Source organism: Centroberyx affinis, unplaced genomic scaffold (genome assembly GCF_046629955.1).
Source record: "Centroberyx affinis isolate AG114_WGS23_722 - 3 ecotype Tasmania unplaced genomic scaffold, CSIRO-AGI_Caff_v1 ptg000499l_1, whole genome shotgun sequence".
Lineage (NCBI taxonomy): Eukaryota > Metazoa > Chordata > Actinopteri > Beryciformes > Berycidae > Centroberyx > Centroberyx affinis.
Genome location: NW_027279152.1, coordinates 178,938 through 196,305, shown reverse-complemented (window position 1 = coordinate 196,305; position 17,368 = coordinate 178,938). Strand labels below are relative to the sequence as shown.

At 42.5% G+C, this 17,368-nt stretch overlaps 1 protein-coding gene across 1 annotated transcript; it reads left to right on the top strand.

The window, feature by feature from the left end:
• The first annotated feature begins 678 nt into the window (after window positions 1–678).
• Window positions 679–15,684, top strand: LOC139642601 (mitogen-activated protein kinase kinase kinase kinase 3-like). Its single transcript, XM_071517511.1, has 15 exons — window positions 679–736; window positions 1,036–1,115; window positions 2,191–2,232; window positions 2,342–2,426; window positions 3,529–3,608; window positions 3,760–3,820; window positions 5,675–5,792; window positions 8,411–8,469; window positions 8,689–8,792; window positions 9,315–9,486; window positions 10,325–10,393; window positions 10,845–10,937; window positions 11,465–11,535; window positions 11,609–11,664; window positions 13,374–15,684. The coding sequence occupies exons 1-15, from the start codon at window positions 679–681 to the stop codon at window positions 13,459–13,461; spliced, it is 1,236 nt and encodes a 411-aa protein (XP_071373612.1). The 3' UTR covers window positions 13,462–15,684.
• Window positions 15,685–17,368: the final 1,684 nt, after the last annotated feature.

The following is a 17,368-nucleotide window of genomic DNA, read 5'->3' as shown; positions in this document are numbered from 1 at the left end:
TCTATTTTACACATTATTTACATCTTCTATACCTCCTTTACACCTTCTATACTTCATTTACATCTACTTTACACCTTTTATACCTGATGTACACCTCTTGTACACCTTCTATACCTCCTTTACACCTCCTTTACACCTTCTATACCTGCTTTACACAATCTGTACTTCCTTTACATCTTCTATACCTCCTTTACACCTTATATACCTCCTGTACACCACCTGTACACCACCTTTACGCCTCCTGTACAACTCCTTTACACCTTCTATACCTCCTAGACCTCCTTTGTCACATCCTATGCACCTCCTATACATCTCCTATACCACCTATATACTTCTTTTCCACCTTCTATACCTCCTGTACATCTTCTCTCCTCCTGCTTTACCGCTCCTATACCTCCTTTACACTTCCTGTATACCACTTATACTGCTTTACACTAACTTTACACCTCCTATATACCTCCTATATACATATACTATCTATATATACCTTCTATACACCTATACTGCCTACATACCTTCTATACCGCCTTTACAGCTTCTACACCTCCTATATCTTGCACATCTTCTATAACTCTTGTACACCTCCTTTACACCTCCCATAGTGTAGACTTTCTTCCTCCAGGGAAAGTTGACTGAGCTTCACATTCACACCCCCTCCTTTACAGAGTGTCCTACAGTATGTCCTACACTGTGTCCTACAGGGTTTCCTACACTGTGTCCTACACTGTGTCCTACAGTGTGTCCTACACTGTCTCCTACAGGGTTTCCTAGAGTGTGTCCTACAGTGTGTCCTACACTGTGTCCTACAGGGTTTCTAACAGTGTTTCCTACAGAGTGTCCTATAGTGTTTCCTTCAGTGTGTCCTAAAGTGTTTCATACAGTGTTTCCTACAGTGTTTCCTTCAGTGTGTCCTACTGTGTTTCCTACAGTGTGTCCTACAGTGTGTCCTACTGTGTTTCCTACTGTGTTTTCTTCAGTGTTTCCTACAGTGTGTCCTACAGTGTGTCCTCTCTCTCTCCTGCTGTGTGTCTATAGGGAACGGCCCTGCCTCCTCGGAGCAGCAGTCCACTCTGCCCTCTGGTGTTCAGAGCAGGAAAGACAAGAAAGACCTTCCAGTAAGAGGAAACACTTTTCTCTCTCTAACGTCTGTCTCTGTAATAAACCTTCTGTACCATCACTGACAGCTGGGATGGTTTATTTTTAGCCCACGTAGATGCCAGATGGGTGGGGTTAACCACCCAAATTTATATGAAATGCAGAAAGAACAGAATGCCAAATGTAACTGATGGTCTATCTAGTGAGTACCAGACAGCTGAGTCGAGCTCAGTGGAGTATTTGGATGTCAGTTAAGTCAACTTGCCTGACTGACAGCTGACCTGACCTGTCCTGATGAGGTAAACTCCACCCACCTGCTGCACCATGCAGATTAAAACAAACGGCTGGAATTATCTGAACGGTTTTGTTTCAAAATGAGATCTTCATCATTTGAAAATTTGAACTTGAACAAACTCTGTTGAGTCTTATTGAAGCTTCAGGCTGTCACAAGACCTCTGTCTACAAAATAAAACTATTTTACAGAAGGGATATTTTTGAAATGATGAGCAAGATCCGTTAGATATCATTTTATGTCCAAGATGGATGTACTGTGTTTTGAACCTCCTGATATGTGAGTGGTATTACGCCGAGGTCTGTCAGCTCCCCGCTGTGTTTTCTCAACTTTCATAATTTCATGAGTCAGAAATATAAATGGAAAAGTATTTTTACCTCAGATGTCGCCCACTGCAGCGCTGAAGCCCAAACACTCGTATCGCTTCCTTATTAAAGAGCAGCTTCTTAAGCAATAAATCAACAAAATTGAATCTAAACAGTTGTAGCCACAAGCAGCTGATAATTCCAACATGTTCAGTCGACTGTGTGAGTGGGAAGGATGGGAAACAGTATGGATTACTGATAAGTTTGGGTTTACTTGCATATTATTAATAATGAAAACATTGGCTGCATATATAAATATAAGAGAGTATAACATAGCATTATGAAATATCAAATACCAATATGGATATAATATGGATAGTGGGGCTACTATGAAAAAAAAAAATATAGAATATAAATATAACCTGTGATGTGAATGATTGCGGTCAGAGAGAGAGAGAGAGAGACTTTGTACTGATGTCAGTCTTCTTCCTTCACCAGAAACCAATCAGCAACGGACTCCCCCCCACCCCCAAAGTCCATGTAAGTCCACAAGACACACACACACACACACATACACGCACAGTATTTGGTTAAAACAGTCTCAGTATCTGACCCAGTCTTGGTTCTGTTGGTTCTTCTGGTTCCTCAGATGGGAGCGTGTTTCTCCAAGGTGTTTAACGGCTGTCCACTGAAGATCCACTGTGCTGCTTCCTGGATCAACCCAGACACCAGAGGTCAGACCAACCCAAAATCTCTCTCTCTCTCTCTCTCTCTCTCTCTCTCTCTCTCTCTATTTGTTCCACGGTTGTGACCAAGTCAACTTCGCTCAAGTCCCAATTCACTGTCAAGTCTTGAGGCACAAGTCTCAAGTCAAGTCAAGTCCATGTCATTAAAGTCAAGTCTCAAGTCTAAATGTAGAACAGCAAGTCAAGTCAGAACAAATCAAGAGTCCAGTATCAATTTAATATCTTAAAGAAAACTAAATATCTAGGACTTTTCAATGCAATATGGTTTTAATAGGATAAAAACTTGGTAAGAGCATCATGAGTTTGATTTCTATAATCAGTTTCAACTTCAATAAATTCAATCATTCCATACAAATTCAGAAAACAGAATTTAAATTCAGTCGTCTGCTGGAACAAATCTCATCACTTTCAATCTAAGTCATTTACACAAACACAAGATCTCAAGTCAAGACTTTAGAAACCTTTTCAAGTCATCAGAGTACAAGTCAGAGTCAAGTCCCAAGTCAGCAGAACCCAAGTCAAGTCCAGTCTCAAGTCTTCTCTTCATGCATCAAGTCAAGACTCAGGCAATTGAAATTGTGACTTGAGTCCAGGTCATGTGACTCGAGTCCAGGTCATGTGGCTTGAGTCTGTTTCCATCTGTGGTCAGGGTGCTGTGACCTCTGACCTTTGACCTCCTTACTGCTGGTTTCTTGTAATGTTCAGGAGCAGAAGCTGATTCTGCTGTTGAGCTCAGTAGAGTCTCTCTGGATCAGAGTCACAGAAACCACTGGATGTAAATTATAGAATAGGAATAAAGAGTACTGAAGCTCCACTGTATCTCATTACATTCTGATCCTGTGTGTTAGTGTTTGAACAGCACACATACTGTATCTTCTCTACACCTTTCTATCATCTGTCCATAAACTCATCTGTCATCACTGTTATTCATCATAACCTGTCGCTTCTGGACTGGAAACCAGCTAGCTGTTTAGAATGAAATCGGACTGAAGTGATGGTTGGTTAGCCACAGACTGACGTTCCCCAGTATGAGACTGGTGTCTGCTGGTCATTTCCCAGTCTGGTTGTTATCTGTGTCTCTGTCTTTCAGACCAGTATCTGATCTTCGGAGCTGAGGAGGGAATTTACACTTTAAACCTGAATGAACTGCATGAGAACTGCATGGAGCAGGTAAGAATTCAATTATAATTACAATTGAAGTGTTTTATAACCGATTAGCCTTAAACATTTCCACAGTATGAACCGTCTCATTAGTCTACATTATATTGATTTTTTGATATTATTTTTTCGGCCGACATAAGACTGATTTTTCCCTCTGCAGTTGTTTCCTCGGAGGTGTACCTGGGTCTACGTCATGAACAACAGCCTGCTCTCCATATCTGGTCAGTTACATACAACCAACATACTGTATAACTGATACAACATACAACCATCAAATAACTGATACAACATACAACCAACATATAACTGATACAACATATAACTGATACAACAGACAACCAACATGCTACTGATAAAACATACAACCAACACGCTACTGATAAAACATACAACCAACACGCTACTGTTAAAGTATACAACCAACATTTAATTGATAAAACATACAACCAACATGCTACTGTTAAAACATACAACCAACACGCTACTGTTATAACATACAACCAACATATAACTGATACAATATACAACCAACATATTAATGATACAACAGACAATCAACATGCTACTGATAAAACATACAACCAGCATTTAATTGATAAAACATACAACATTTGCTGCATGTCCTCCCCTCTCTCCCATACCTTCCTGTCTCTCTCACACTATCTCTGTCTAATAAAGCATAAAATGCCTAAAATAAAAAATCTAAAAAAAAACAACAACCAGCATTTAATTGATAAAACATACAACCAACATGCTACTGTTAAAACATACCACCAGCATGTAACTGATAAAACATACAACCAACACGCTACTGTTAAAACATACCACCAGCATGTAACTGATAAAACATACAACCAACATGCTACTGTTAAAACATACCACCAGCATGTAACTGATAAAACATACAACCAACATGCTACTGTTAAAACATACCACCATCATGTAACTGATAAAACATACAACCAACATGCTACTGTTAAAACATACAACCAGCATGTAACTGATAAAATATACAACCAACATGCTACTGTTAAAACATACAACCAGCATATAACTGATACAATTACAACCAACACGCTACTGCTGTTCATCTTGGTGTTCATCTTGGTGTTCATCTTGGTGTTCCTCCTGGTGTTCCTCCTGGTGTTCCTCCTGGTGTTCATCTTGGTGTTCATCTTGGTGTTCCTCCTGGTGTTCATCCTGGTGTTCTTCCTGGTGTTCTTCCTGGTGTTCATCCTGGTGTTCCTCCTGGTGTTCATCTTGGTGTTCCTCCTGGTGTTCCTCCTGGTGTTCATCTTGGTGTTCATCTTGGTGTTCTTCCTGGTGTTCATCTTGGTGTTCATCTTGGTGTTCATCTTGGTGTTCCTCCTGGTGTTCCTCCTGGTGTTCATCTTGGTGTTCATCTTGGTGTTCCTCCTGGTGTTCATCCTGGTGTTCTTCCTGGTGTTCTTCCTGGTGTTCATCCTGGTGTTCCTCCTGGTGTTCATCCTGGTGTTCTTCCTGGTGTTCTTCCTGGTGTTCATCCTGGTGTTCCTCCTGGTGTTCATCCTGGTGTTCTTCCTGGTGTTCTTCCTGGTGTTCTTCCTGGTGTTCATCTTGGTGTTCTTCCTGGTGTTCATCTTGGTGTTCATCCTGGTGTTCATCCTGGTGTTCATCTTGGTGTTCTTCCTGGTGTTCATCTTGGTGTTCCTCCTGGTGTTCATCCTGGTGTTCATCCTGGTGTTCATCTTGGTGTTCATCCTGGTGTTCATCTTGGTGTTCTTCCTGGTGTTCATCCTGGTGTTCATCTTGGTGTTCATCCTGGTGTTCATCTTGGTGTTCATCTTGGTGTTCCTCCTGGTGTTCATCCTGGTGTTCATCCTGGTGTTCATCCTGGTGTTCATCCTGGTGTTCATCCTGGTGTTCATCCTGGTGTTCATCTTGGTGTTCATCTTGGTGTTCATCTTGGTGTTCCTCCTGGTGTTCCTCCTGGTGTTCATCTTGGTGTTCATCTTGGTGTTCTTCCTGGTGTTCATCTTGGTGTTCATCTTGGTGTTCTTCCTGGTGTTCATCCTGGTGTTGATGCTGTTTTGCAGGTAAAGCCTCCCAGCTCTACTGCCACAGCCTGGCCGGTCTGTTTGAACAGGCTCGTCAGAAGCAGAAGCTGTCGGTTTCCATCCCGACGCACCGGCTGCCCGACCGCATCGTCCCCCGGTCAGTTTCTCCTGCCGCCTGCAGAAAACCAAACTCCATACGAGACACAACCAGCAGCTTCTACACATCAGTAGGATCCACCGATAAATTCAGCACACAGATGATCCAGCAAGCAGCTAATGTTTTAATAAAACCTCAACTCCCTGGTGGATCAGACTATGTAACTGCGTCCTGGGTTTGAATCTGGACCAGCAGCCAGTTGCACCAGCTGAACTTAAATTCAAACGTAGGCTAGTTTGAATGTAAAGTCTCACTAAGTCCGAGTTTACGCATTACTAAAATTTTAAGGGTTGCACCAACTGAAATAGTTCCAACGTAGACTTAAGTTACAACTTAAAACTTACACCAACTCCTAGTAGGTGTAAAGTCCTCTGTAAAGTAACTGTTGGCACGGCGCATCAATTTGACAAGACATTTTTAACTTGCTGGAGGAGCAGGAGGGACAGATCCAGGGCGGTTTATGTCGGCAACGTGTCCTCCGTGACGGATCACATCCTTTTGAACCGTATGATGATTTTGATTTATACTCGTGCTTTAGTTTTCCCAGAGCAGAGATACGCACACAGCATCGGAGCCTAAATTAGGCTACATGTTATAGGCTTCCCCGGTGGTGTGTTCAGACTTGGGTGTTAGCCAGTATTATAGAGTATTATAGACACTTGGGGTGATTATTTGTATTCATCTATGCAGAATACGTACTTTATACAGCGATTTCATAGTTTCCACATGTCTGTCATGCATATTTTAATAATCCGAACGTTTCAGTCTCCAAGATGATGTAACAAGCTACATTCCCGATGTGTATATTGCTCCACTTCAATTCACTTCACTTGCTAAGGAGAGATGCTCCAGACATTCAGGTGGTATGGAGAGCGGGGGGGGGGGGAGGCACTGACTTATATCTTAGACATGAGTTTACATCACTGAACTGACGAATAACAAATCTACAACTTTCTTTAGCCATCAATAATGGTTACTGAGGGGGAAATGCCTTGTCTATATTAATTCTAGCCTAGTTGTAGGCTGCTGTCTAGGCTAGATGACTGGTATAGGGTATAGGAGACAAACTAACATGAATCCTTACAGCCTGCTTTATACTCGATAACCTACCTGTTTGTTGATGTGTTTGTAGACGTTTGCAAATCTTCAAGGTTTCTAATCTTTTTCTGTTGCGATCACATAGCCATGGTTAGATGATAGTCGTTGATTTTAGCTCTAGGTGCGGCCCAAGGAGGTTCTATCAAGGAGGTTCTATATTAACGGGTTCTATATTAACGGTGCGGCAGGAGGAAAACGTCACTGTCTGCGGCAGTGTTTTGGTTAGTGGTCCGTTTACGCTCTACTAGTTCAGATGTACCTGAAGTCTCATGGTGCAACTAAACAGAGACTCAGCTTTAGTGTCAAACTAACTAGTTTCAGTACCAGTTAGTGTGACTTTACACCCTGACTTACGATAGAGCTTACGGTCAGCTGGTGCAATTGGCTGCAGGACTTTTGTCACATGTCATCGCTCTCTCTCTGCCAGTCTTTCCCTCTCTACTTTCAACCGTATAATAAATGCGAAAAATACCCAAAATAATCTTAATTATTATCAGACTCTCCTGAGGTTTCACAGCCTCTCATCAGCCTTAATATCAGAAGGATAGAGGCAACACCTGTAAATTGCCAAAATATGGAAGCAGTTGGAATAAAGCTTCTTTTTAATAAAGGGGGAAACGGGAAGTGGAGTAAAAAAAGCTAAAAAGCAGTAAGTGTTCTTTGGGTTTTTAGGGTCAAACATCATGAGAACATCAACCCACTGAGCAATTTTTTTTTATGTTGATTAGACGTTTAAAACACGTCTAAATGGCCCATAGCCGTCTAGGCTAAATTAAGTTTAAATGGGGTTGAAAAGTGAAAGTTTATTAGATGTCTATACATAGACAAAATGATCCTGGACTATATGAGAGCTACGCATAGACGAAATGTTGAAATTACTTCTTGTGCTCAGTGGGAAGATTTAATTTGAACACAAATTAGACCCAGAGGTGCAACTGAATGATGGAAATCATCCACTTCTGTACCAAGAATACTTCTGTCAGGACAGGAGGTGATGAAGATGAAGATAAAGTCATTTTCCTCACTTTCTCTCAAGCAGTAACTGCCCTTTCGCTTTGTAGGTCAGAATGGTAGTGAGCACATTTTCCTTTAGTGCTCCAGAAGCTGTAAATGTCAGAGAAGACAAAGGGATAACAAGCAGAGCGGTTACAGAAGTTGATTTTATTGACATTCGTGCTGCTTGTTTTATCGTGTGTATAAATTGAATTTACCAGTGGATCCTAGAAAAAGCCTTCAGTGATGTTCTACGAGGAACATCAAAGCCACATCAGGCAGGGAGTTGGTGTGACTGTGATCTGATCTCTGTCTCTGAGAGCATAGTTAATATGAGTAGACATACTGAAAATGTATTTCTGTGACATGTGCAGGCTCAGACAGCACACTTCCCATCCCAGGTTTCAGATCAGTTCTGCATTTGCTCAGGAAACAGAACAGCAAGATTTGAGGTCATTTTACCCATCAGGCCTGGATAAATTCTCTTGTCTTGTGTGTGTTTTTTTTCTCCTTTTTTTGGCTTCCAGGAAATTTTCCATCTCCAACAAGATTCCTGACACTAAAGGCTGTCTGAAATGCTGCGTGGGTGAGTCCTGTCTCTGTCGCCATCCCATAATACACCAGGCACTTTCACTACTTTAGCAGCCAGCTCGATGTTTAAAATAGAACAGGATGAAGTGTACAGATGAAGGATAGATACTGAAGACTAACTTACCAGACTCTTTTCCAGCCTGAGAGTGTGGAGTGTGTTTAGTTTGACAGCAGCTGTGATGACCTTTGACCCCTCCTCCTCCTCCTCCCACAGTGAGGAACCCCTACACAGGTCATAAGTACCTGGGCGGAGCCTTCCAGTCCAGCGTGGTCCTGCTGGAGTGGGTGGAGCCTATGCAGAAGTTCATGCTGGTCAAGGTGAGATTGTATTAGAGGTACGGAGCTCTGCAGTGAAGTGAGTGATGAAAGCTTGACCGGAATCGATGGCATGATGGCAAAAGCAAGGAAAATAATTGTGTGTTCATGTGCTGGTGCAAAAGCCAGGACTTCCAGTTCGGCTGCTAAACAGTGTTGCTTTCATGTGTTATTTTGATGGAAATTCAAACCCAGAAGACAAAAAATAAACGACTCACTTTGTGCAGCTTAACAAGTTAATTAGACAAACTTCATTCAAACAAATGTTAGGTTAGTCTGAACAACAAACTTGCATCACAGTTGTATGTGAATGTGTTTTCTTACTGTTGAAGGACACAAAAGTCAGGTAGCAAAATTTTCTCAATATTTCCGACTTAATCATCTGACTTTGGAGAGCGTTCATGTGAAATTTCCAAGTAGGAAATTTGTTTTTACAATATATCCGATATCTCATTAATGCACAATAAGGCTCAGGTTGAAAATAGCTGTAATTATCCTCTAATGGCGTCTCCACCTCGTCTCCAGAATGTGGACTTCCAGCCTCCCTGTCCTCTGGAAGTGTTGGAGCTGCTGGTGGTCCCGGAGCAGCCGTACCCTCTGATCTGCCTGGGCCTCAGCCGGGGATCCGACCCCAGCCAGCCCGTCGGCTTCCAGACCCTCGACCCCAACTCAGCCTGCCCCGCCCCCCCCGAGTCAGGTACGCCGGAACACACCTGAGATTATATCTACTGTTTCCCTGGTTAGGTAGCAACACCTACCCACATCTACATTAACGTCAGCACAGGGGCTCAGTGGTTAGTACTGTTGCCTCACAGCAAGAAGGTTGTGGGTTCGAATCTCTACCCCGGTCCTTTCTGTGTGGAGTTTTCTCCTCGTGTTTGTGTGGGTTTCCTCCCACAGTCCAAAGACATGCTGTGTTTGTGTAGTATCGTATATAATGTATATAATCTAGTAAAATGATGTGTAGTATGTATATGAAGTATGTAACTATATGATGTGTGTAGATATATATGTGATGTAGTATGTATATGACATATACTGTATATGATGCTATGTAAAGCCCTTTGAGACATGCTTGTGATAAGGGGCTATACAAATAAACAAGACTAGACTAGACTAGACTGGATATTGGAGATTGAAGCCTAAGGCGGCGGTCACTCTGATCCGTCTGTCGTCTCCGTTCATTTCAGTTAATTTCCACTGACAGCTGTCTGTTGTCAGACAGGACTGCTCCATCTGTCAGATTTCTGTTTTGACGGACAGCAGTTCAAACCAGCTGAACTTTTCCTGGATGGATGAATTTGTCTGTTTCTTCGTTATGAGCAAAGCTTTCTGTTCTTCTGCCTCGCCGCCGTGTTGACGCTCAGAACAAACCAACACACACATCTATCAGCAATAATTCTGTCTCTTTTCTGATGGATCAATGCTGCCTAATCCTGAACCTCCAGGCTGTAGTCTTCATGTTCTTCATGTTCTTCATGTTCTTCATGTTCTTCATGTTCTTCATGTTCTTCATGTTGTTCTCCTCCTGACAGAAAACCCTCAGACCTGTGTGATCCACGTCACCCAGCTGGAGAGAGACACCATCCTGGTCTGCCTGGACCGTGAGTTCACTTATTACACTTTAGTTAGTATTTACACATATGAAAATAAAACTTGAGCAGGTGAGTTTAAAAAACCCCCCAGGGGCTTTCTGTCCTCTAAAGAAACCATTCAGAACCAGAAACTATCTGGAGGAAACTGCAACAACAAAAACAAAACACATGATTGATAAGTCAGGGGAATAAAATGAAAGTGAACTGGTGCCGTTAGTTCAGAGCAGACATTCCACATAAATCTACACCAGTTGTTGAATTTGATGAGTTTGGATCCTAAATGAGATCTAGCAGCTCAACATTTCACTGACAGACAGACAGCAGGAACCTGAAGTCCTCAGTCGACAAAATGAGACTTTTACAGCCTGGATCCTCTGGATTTAGAGAAGTACTGTTTTTAATTCTTTGATACTGTGTTGGAAATGAGCTGAGCTGTATTTCAACTTCCTGGTTTCTGCAGGTTGCATAAAGATCGTGAATCTCCAGGGGAAACTGAAGTCCAGCAGGAAGCTGTCAGCTGAGCTCACCTTCAACTTCCAGATCGAGGCTATCGGTAAACCACTTTAAACCTCCTTAAACCACCTTAAACTCCTTAAACCACCTTAAACCTCCTTAAACCACCTTAAACTCCTTGAACCACCTTAAACCTCCTTAAACCACCTTAAAATCCTTAAACCACCTTAAACCTCCTTAAACCACCTTAAACTCCTTAAACCACCTTAAACCTCCTTAAACCACCTTAAACTCCTTGAACCACCTTAAACCTCCTTAAACCACCTTAAACCTCCTTAAACCACCGTAAACCTCCTTAAACCTCTTTAAACAACCTCAAACCATCTTAAAGCAATATTCCACTTACTTTTAACATGGGGGTTATTTGGCACTTGAACACCATGAAAACCAGAATATAAGGTTAGGTTAGCCTGACACCTAATGGTGAACTTTTCACCATTAGGTGTCCAGGGTTCAGTTACTCTTTAAACCACCTTAAACCTCCTTAAACCTCCTTAAACCTCCTTAGCCCAGCTCTGTCCAGCTCAGTATATGTTGCTGACCTTCCTCTCTCCTCCTCTTCCTCAGTGTGTTTACAGGACAGTGTTTTGGCCTTCTGGAGACATGGCATGCAGGGGCGGAGCTTCAAATCTAATGAGGTAATTATCCAATCAGGGACTGGCTCCCCCACCTTTGCAGTCACCGTGGTAACGCCTCCTGTTTTTTCTCCAGATCACTCAGGAGATCAGCGACAGCAGCAGGATGTTCCACCTGCTGGGTTCTGACAGGTGAGACACCCGTCTGTCTGTTCACCCGTCTGTCTGTCTGTCTGTCTGTCCACCTGTCTGTCTGTTTGTCTGTCCACCCGTCTGTCTGTTCACCCGTCTGTCTGTCTGTCCACCCGTCTGTCTGTGCACCCGTCTGTCTGTTCACCCGTCTGTCTGTCTGTCCACCCGTCTGTCTGTCCACCCGTCTGTCTGTTCACCTGTCTGTCTGTTCACCCGTCTGTCTGTTCACCTGTCTGTCTGTTCACCCGTCTGTCTGTTCACCTGTCTGTCTGTTCACCTGTCTGTCTGTTTGTCTGTCCACCTGTCTGTCCACACTTTGAACCATTTCAGTAGCATCACCCATATAAAGTCGTTGTCACATGAGCACGAACTTACACAGAAATTTGCTTCGCTTCCCATTGATGTCAATTGAAAACCACAGGAAGGACGAGTAGGGAATGTCCTCCCATGTGGGTATTAATGTAAGGAATATGGGTTTTTTCACACAGTGGCACTGATTATGAAGAATTATTCATTCTTGTAAGGTGGCACAAGCGATAAGATAAATATTCCTTACATTAATAGTACCAACATGGGAGGACATTCCCTATATTTTATGGTGCCCCGTGTGAGGCTGAATCAGCGTAACAAATAAAAAAAAAATTGACCTGCGAATTCACGCAGCCAGCCAATAGAAACACTTATTTGGCCGTGTTGAAAAATCCAACATGGATACATAATATTATATAATATAGATGGTACATTCATGGTTTTCCTGTCATGTACAGTTAGTGTTAGCTTGCTAACCACATAGCATAGCATCAGAGTCATTGATAGCGAGTTAGCTACTTAACCAGCTGCTTAACAGTGAATAAAATTTGATGCAGGTTGTTCACAAAAGTTCACCAATTTATTGTAGAAACCATGGTAGTTTTATTCTAGCGCTACATGTTTGAAACGTCACCCGACACAAAGCAGAACGTCCTTTTTCCTTGCGATGAGTGAAGAGAAAATGTTGGGCAAATTCTGGTGTGACTGCCTCTGAAGTCCAGTATGTATGTGGGTCTGGCTGTGGAGAAACGCTCCCTGCAGGTTAGCCTAGCTTGGTCTAAAGCAAAGCTAGCTAAGTTCACGCCTAGTGTCGATCCTATGAGCGACCGATGCAGGCAAACACCGGCCACCCTTTCACATATGTTTTGGTTTTGTCCAAAACTAAATCATTTCTGGCAATCAATATTTTAAACCTTTTCAGATGTTTTGGAAGTACCCATAGCACCTTCTGCTACTACTGCAATATTTGGAGTAGCTCCAGAAGATACACATCTTAGTCGCCAGGCAAAAAATATGATAGCTTTTGCATCTCTTTTAGCTAGACGACTTATACTGCTTAAATGGAAGGACAAATTCCCTCCAACCTTTAAACTATGGATTAAAAACCTTACGCACCATTTGATGCTGGAGAAAATTTGCTATTCTACGAGAGGGTGTGCTCAGAAGTTTTATGCTATATGGCAACCATTTTTGACCTATATAGAAAAAACCACTGATATTGTAGTTTTGTAATACTGACCCAATATTATATATAGCCTAGCTTGTTCCTGTGAATCTAATCTCCGCCCTAAGAAAGTTCTTCTCAGCCGTCGTCATGGTAGCGACACCCGCTGGGTCCTGAGCTGACTGTCTACTGGAAACAGGACTAGAAACAGACCTGTTGTTGCTCTGTGTTGCAGGGTGGTGGTGCTGGAGAGCCGAGCCACGGACAATCCTACTGAGCCCAGCAACCTGTACATCCTGGCCGGACACGAGAACAGCTACTGACCCCCCAACCAGGACCAGGACAAGACCAGGACCAGACCAGTGCCAGACCAGGACCAAACCAGACCAGGGCCAAGCCAGACCAGTTCCAGACCAGGACCAAACCAGTGCCAGACCAGGACCAGACCAGGACCAGACCAGTGCCAGACAGGACCAAACCAGGACCAGGACAAGACCAGACCAGGACCAGACCAGTGCCAGACCAGGACCAAACCAGACCAGGACCACACCAGTGCCAGACAAGACCAAACCAGACCAGGACCAAGCCAGACCAGTGCCAGACCAGGACCAAACCAGGACCAGGACCACACCAGTGCCAGACAAGACCAAACCAGACCAGGACCAAGCCAGACCAGTGCCAGACCAGGACCAAACCAGGACCAGACGGACCAGACCAGGACCAAGCCAGACCAGTGCCAGACCAGGACCAAACCAGGGCCAGACCAGGACCAGACCAGACCAGTGCCGCTCTGGTCCTGTACTGGTGTGGCAGAGGACCGACTGGTTCCCTGTGAAAGTCGGCCAGAGCCCAGTATGTTCAGTGGCCTTACCAGCACATCTCTAGTGTATCAGAACCAAACCAAACTGGGAACAAACCAGATCATACTGGTCCAGCACTGGTCCACTCCAGACATATCAGTGTCTTATTTCTGGACGGAGGGTCGAACACAGGATGCGGTCCGGTCCGGTCTGCGATGATCCAGCTCAGAGCGACTCGTCACTTCCTGTTGAAGCTGGAAACTGTCAGCTGACTCTGGATCAGCAGAGCAGTCAGTTACTGAAACAGGAACTGAAGCCTTGAAACTTCCCTCCGTCCCTCCAAACCTCCACAGCGCCGTGTCGTCCCTGTAAATCGAGTTCATTTGGTGTTGATGTTGTTGTTTATTCTGTGCTGCGTTCAGGGCCTGTGGGAGGAAGCAGCGCGACGTCTGGTTGCTACAATGTGGAAATGTTTCACTTTTTTAACTTTATGAATTTACAATCAGCCATAAACAATCTGCAGCAGAGATTAGTCGCTTTTCATAAGTAGAGTTGATTGTATTACTGTGAATATAACTGACAATTTTGATTTTTAGATCTTTTTTTTTTCTTAAACTCTGTTTTATAGCACTCCATAAAAGCAAAATTGCAAATTTAAAGTCATGAAAGTAAACTAAATACATAAACAATTAATGAAACGGTTGATAAAATAGCCTAAAAGTAGTCATTTAAAATACAAAAATAGAAAAAATATTAAAGAGAATCTAAAAAATAATTACAGCAATAGGACACATTTTACACAGTGGAAATAATTTTAAAGTGCATTCAAAAAATGTAAATGGTTATACTGATTTGGCTAGCTTTGGATCCACTGATCGCTCCACAGTTCTGATTTTTAAATCTTCGACTGCCGACATCGGTGGATCCGCTGCGGTGTTTTCCGTCTGTAGCGACAAACTTCCGCAATTCGTGACGCAAACGAAGAGAAATCAGATTCCCGCCCGTCCTGCAGCTGATGGCCACCAGGAGGCGATGTGAGCGCCGTCTCCCGGGCGGCAGACGAGACGTGAACGCAGCATCGGGCCCGGCTGTCGTTTGGACGTTTTTCGTCTTAGGTTCTTGGGGTTCCAGAGGGCTTCAGAGGGGTCAAAGGTCACAACTCACACACACACACACACACACACACACACACTCCTGTTTTAGTCTGTTGTGTTCAGTTTGACCGGAGGAAACTTCCAGCCTGAATCCATTCAAGCTGCTGAAGCTTCATGCTGATTTTAAAAACATTTCCCATAATGCAAGAGATTACCTAAACTCAGTAATTACATTCTGATTAGATTCACTTACTTTCAGATGTAATCTTTGAGGTATAAAAGAACAGATAAGAAAAGGTGAAAAACGATTAAGTTCATTAAATTTACGTATAAACACATTTTTATCTGTGACACAGAACAGGCTGTTTCAGTGTTCTGAGTTTCTGCTTTCACTTCAACAGTTTCACAGCAGTAATCTTTCTAATGTTTCACAAACATCTGTAATCAGAATACATCGTGTCTTTAGGTCTCTTAACAGAATACAGATCCATATGGTTTGTGTGTAGAACATGTAAAGCTGTTACAGTCTGTCAGTCTGCAGCTGAACACTCTGCTGTCCAGTCTGCATGTTAAACTGAACAGGAAGTCTGTGGTTCTTCACACAGTTTCTTTTCCTTGTAAATAATGTAAAATAAAAGTCTTTTTTACTCTCTGAGCAGCTGCTGTTTGCTTCTGTGTGTCACAGTAAAGATCTCAAACATCAAGCCCAGGTCCTTTTATCATTATCAGGGGTTCAAGCCTGTAGGGCTGAAACCCTGTTGTTATTGTGCTGGTTTATTATTGTTCATCTGCGTTGGCGCAAATTCCCGTGAGCTGGTACATCGCAGAGACATCAAATTTGGCCCAATGACAGATACTATGATCCATTACTAGCTCAACAAATATTTACCCAATCGGCCTGAAGGGGGCGCTATAATTAAAGGTTTTACTTTAAAGGCCATAACGCGTACACTGTTTGTCTGATTTACACAAAACTTGGTCCACATATGCAGGTGTCCTAACTGTACAGTTTTGCAATTTGGACCCTCAAGGTCTGCCTGGAATTTTTTTTAGATATTTTGAAAGTTTTGAAAAACACATTTTTAACATCTCCTCCTACACCGTTTGACCGATCACCAACAGCCGGTAAATCAAAGCCCATTTGCATAATCATTCCCAAACTTATCAGCTTTGTCTGGAATGTCTTTTCTAACATGTATACCGAATTTTGTGCAATTCGACCAGAAGGGGGCGCCACAAACTCCAAAAATGGGCGTGGCCTAAGCAACAAATGGTTTGTTCAATGATCACGAAACTTGGCAGATATATCAAGGGAAATATCTGGACCATGTCCTCGGAACCACTGACACTTTTCTTACAACGTCAGTACCGTTCAGAAAAGGCTTGAACCCCTTTCATGGCTGCTTGTGGCTATATTTATCATTATTACTATTATTATTATTATTATTAAAAATTAATGAATTGGTTTCTTGTCATATCCCTCTGAGACTCATACATGTACACATTTCACCAGAGGTCAGAGGTCGTCTATCTATCTATCTATCTATCTATCTATCCTCCCCCCCCACCAGCCTGAAGAGGAATAAACAGGTAGAGAAAATAATGAATGAAAGAAAAGCAGAAGGCAGCAGAGGTCGAAGGTCAGACCACAAACCCAGACTGTGAAGATCAGAGAGAAGGACGACCTGTGAGGAGGATCGACTTTCACACATTTACATCAAAGAGAAACTGTGAAGTGACATAAAGGATCAGGATGGAAGTTAAATAAAGAAGATCTTCACTTCCATCCATGATCCATCACATCTGTCTCCTCTGCTCAGGAGGAGAAATGAGGAGATGAAATATGAAACGTCATCTGAATTCATCTCTGTTCCCCTTTTGTTTCTTCTTTCTTCACTGACTCTTCCTCTTCCTGACTTCACTTTACTAACTTTATCATCATTCAGGATAAATATCACAGCCACGCTTGGAAATGGAAAGGAAATTGTCTCTTGTTATTTACAATACACATATTATAAACTAATATTTAACAGGTTATTTTATGTTATTCAGAGCATTTACCAATTTCCCCACAGGGAGCATTAAAGTTTCATCTTATCTTTTTAATTCAGTATATATTTTAAATAACCAGGTATCTGATAAATATGAAATATGTCCTTTTTAACACATTTATTTTCCACCCATCCTCCTTTTTCATGTAGTTTTTTGTTTATCTATATATTGTCCCATACTCTGTTCTGTTTATTATTATTGTTCTTATTTTGTATATTTGCTTTTCCCGTTTATTCAGTGATAATAAAAGGTAATTTCCTTTATTTTATTTTTTTTTTATACCG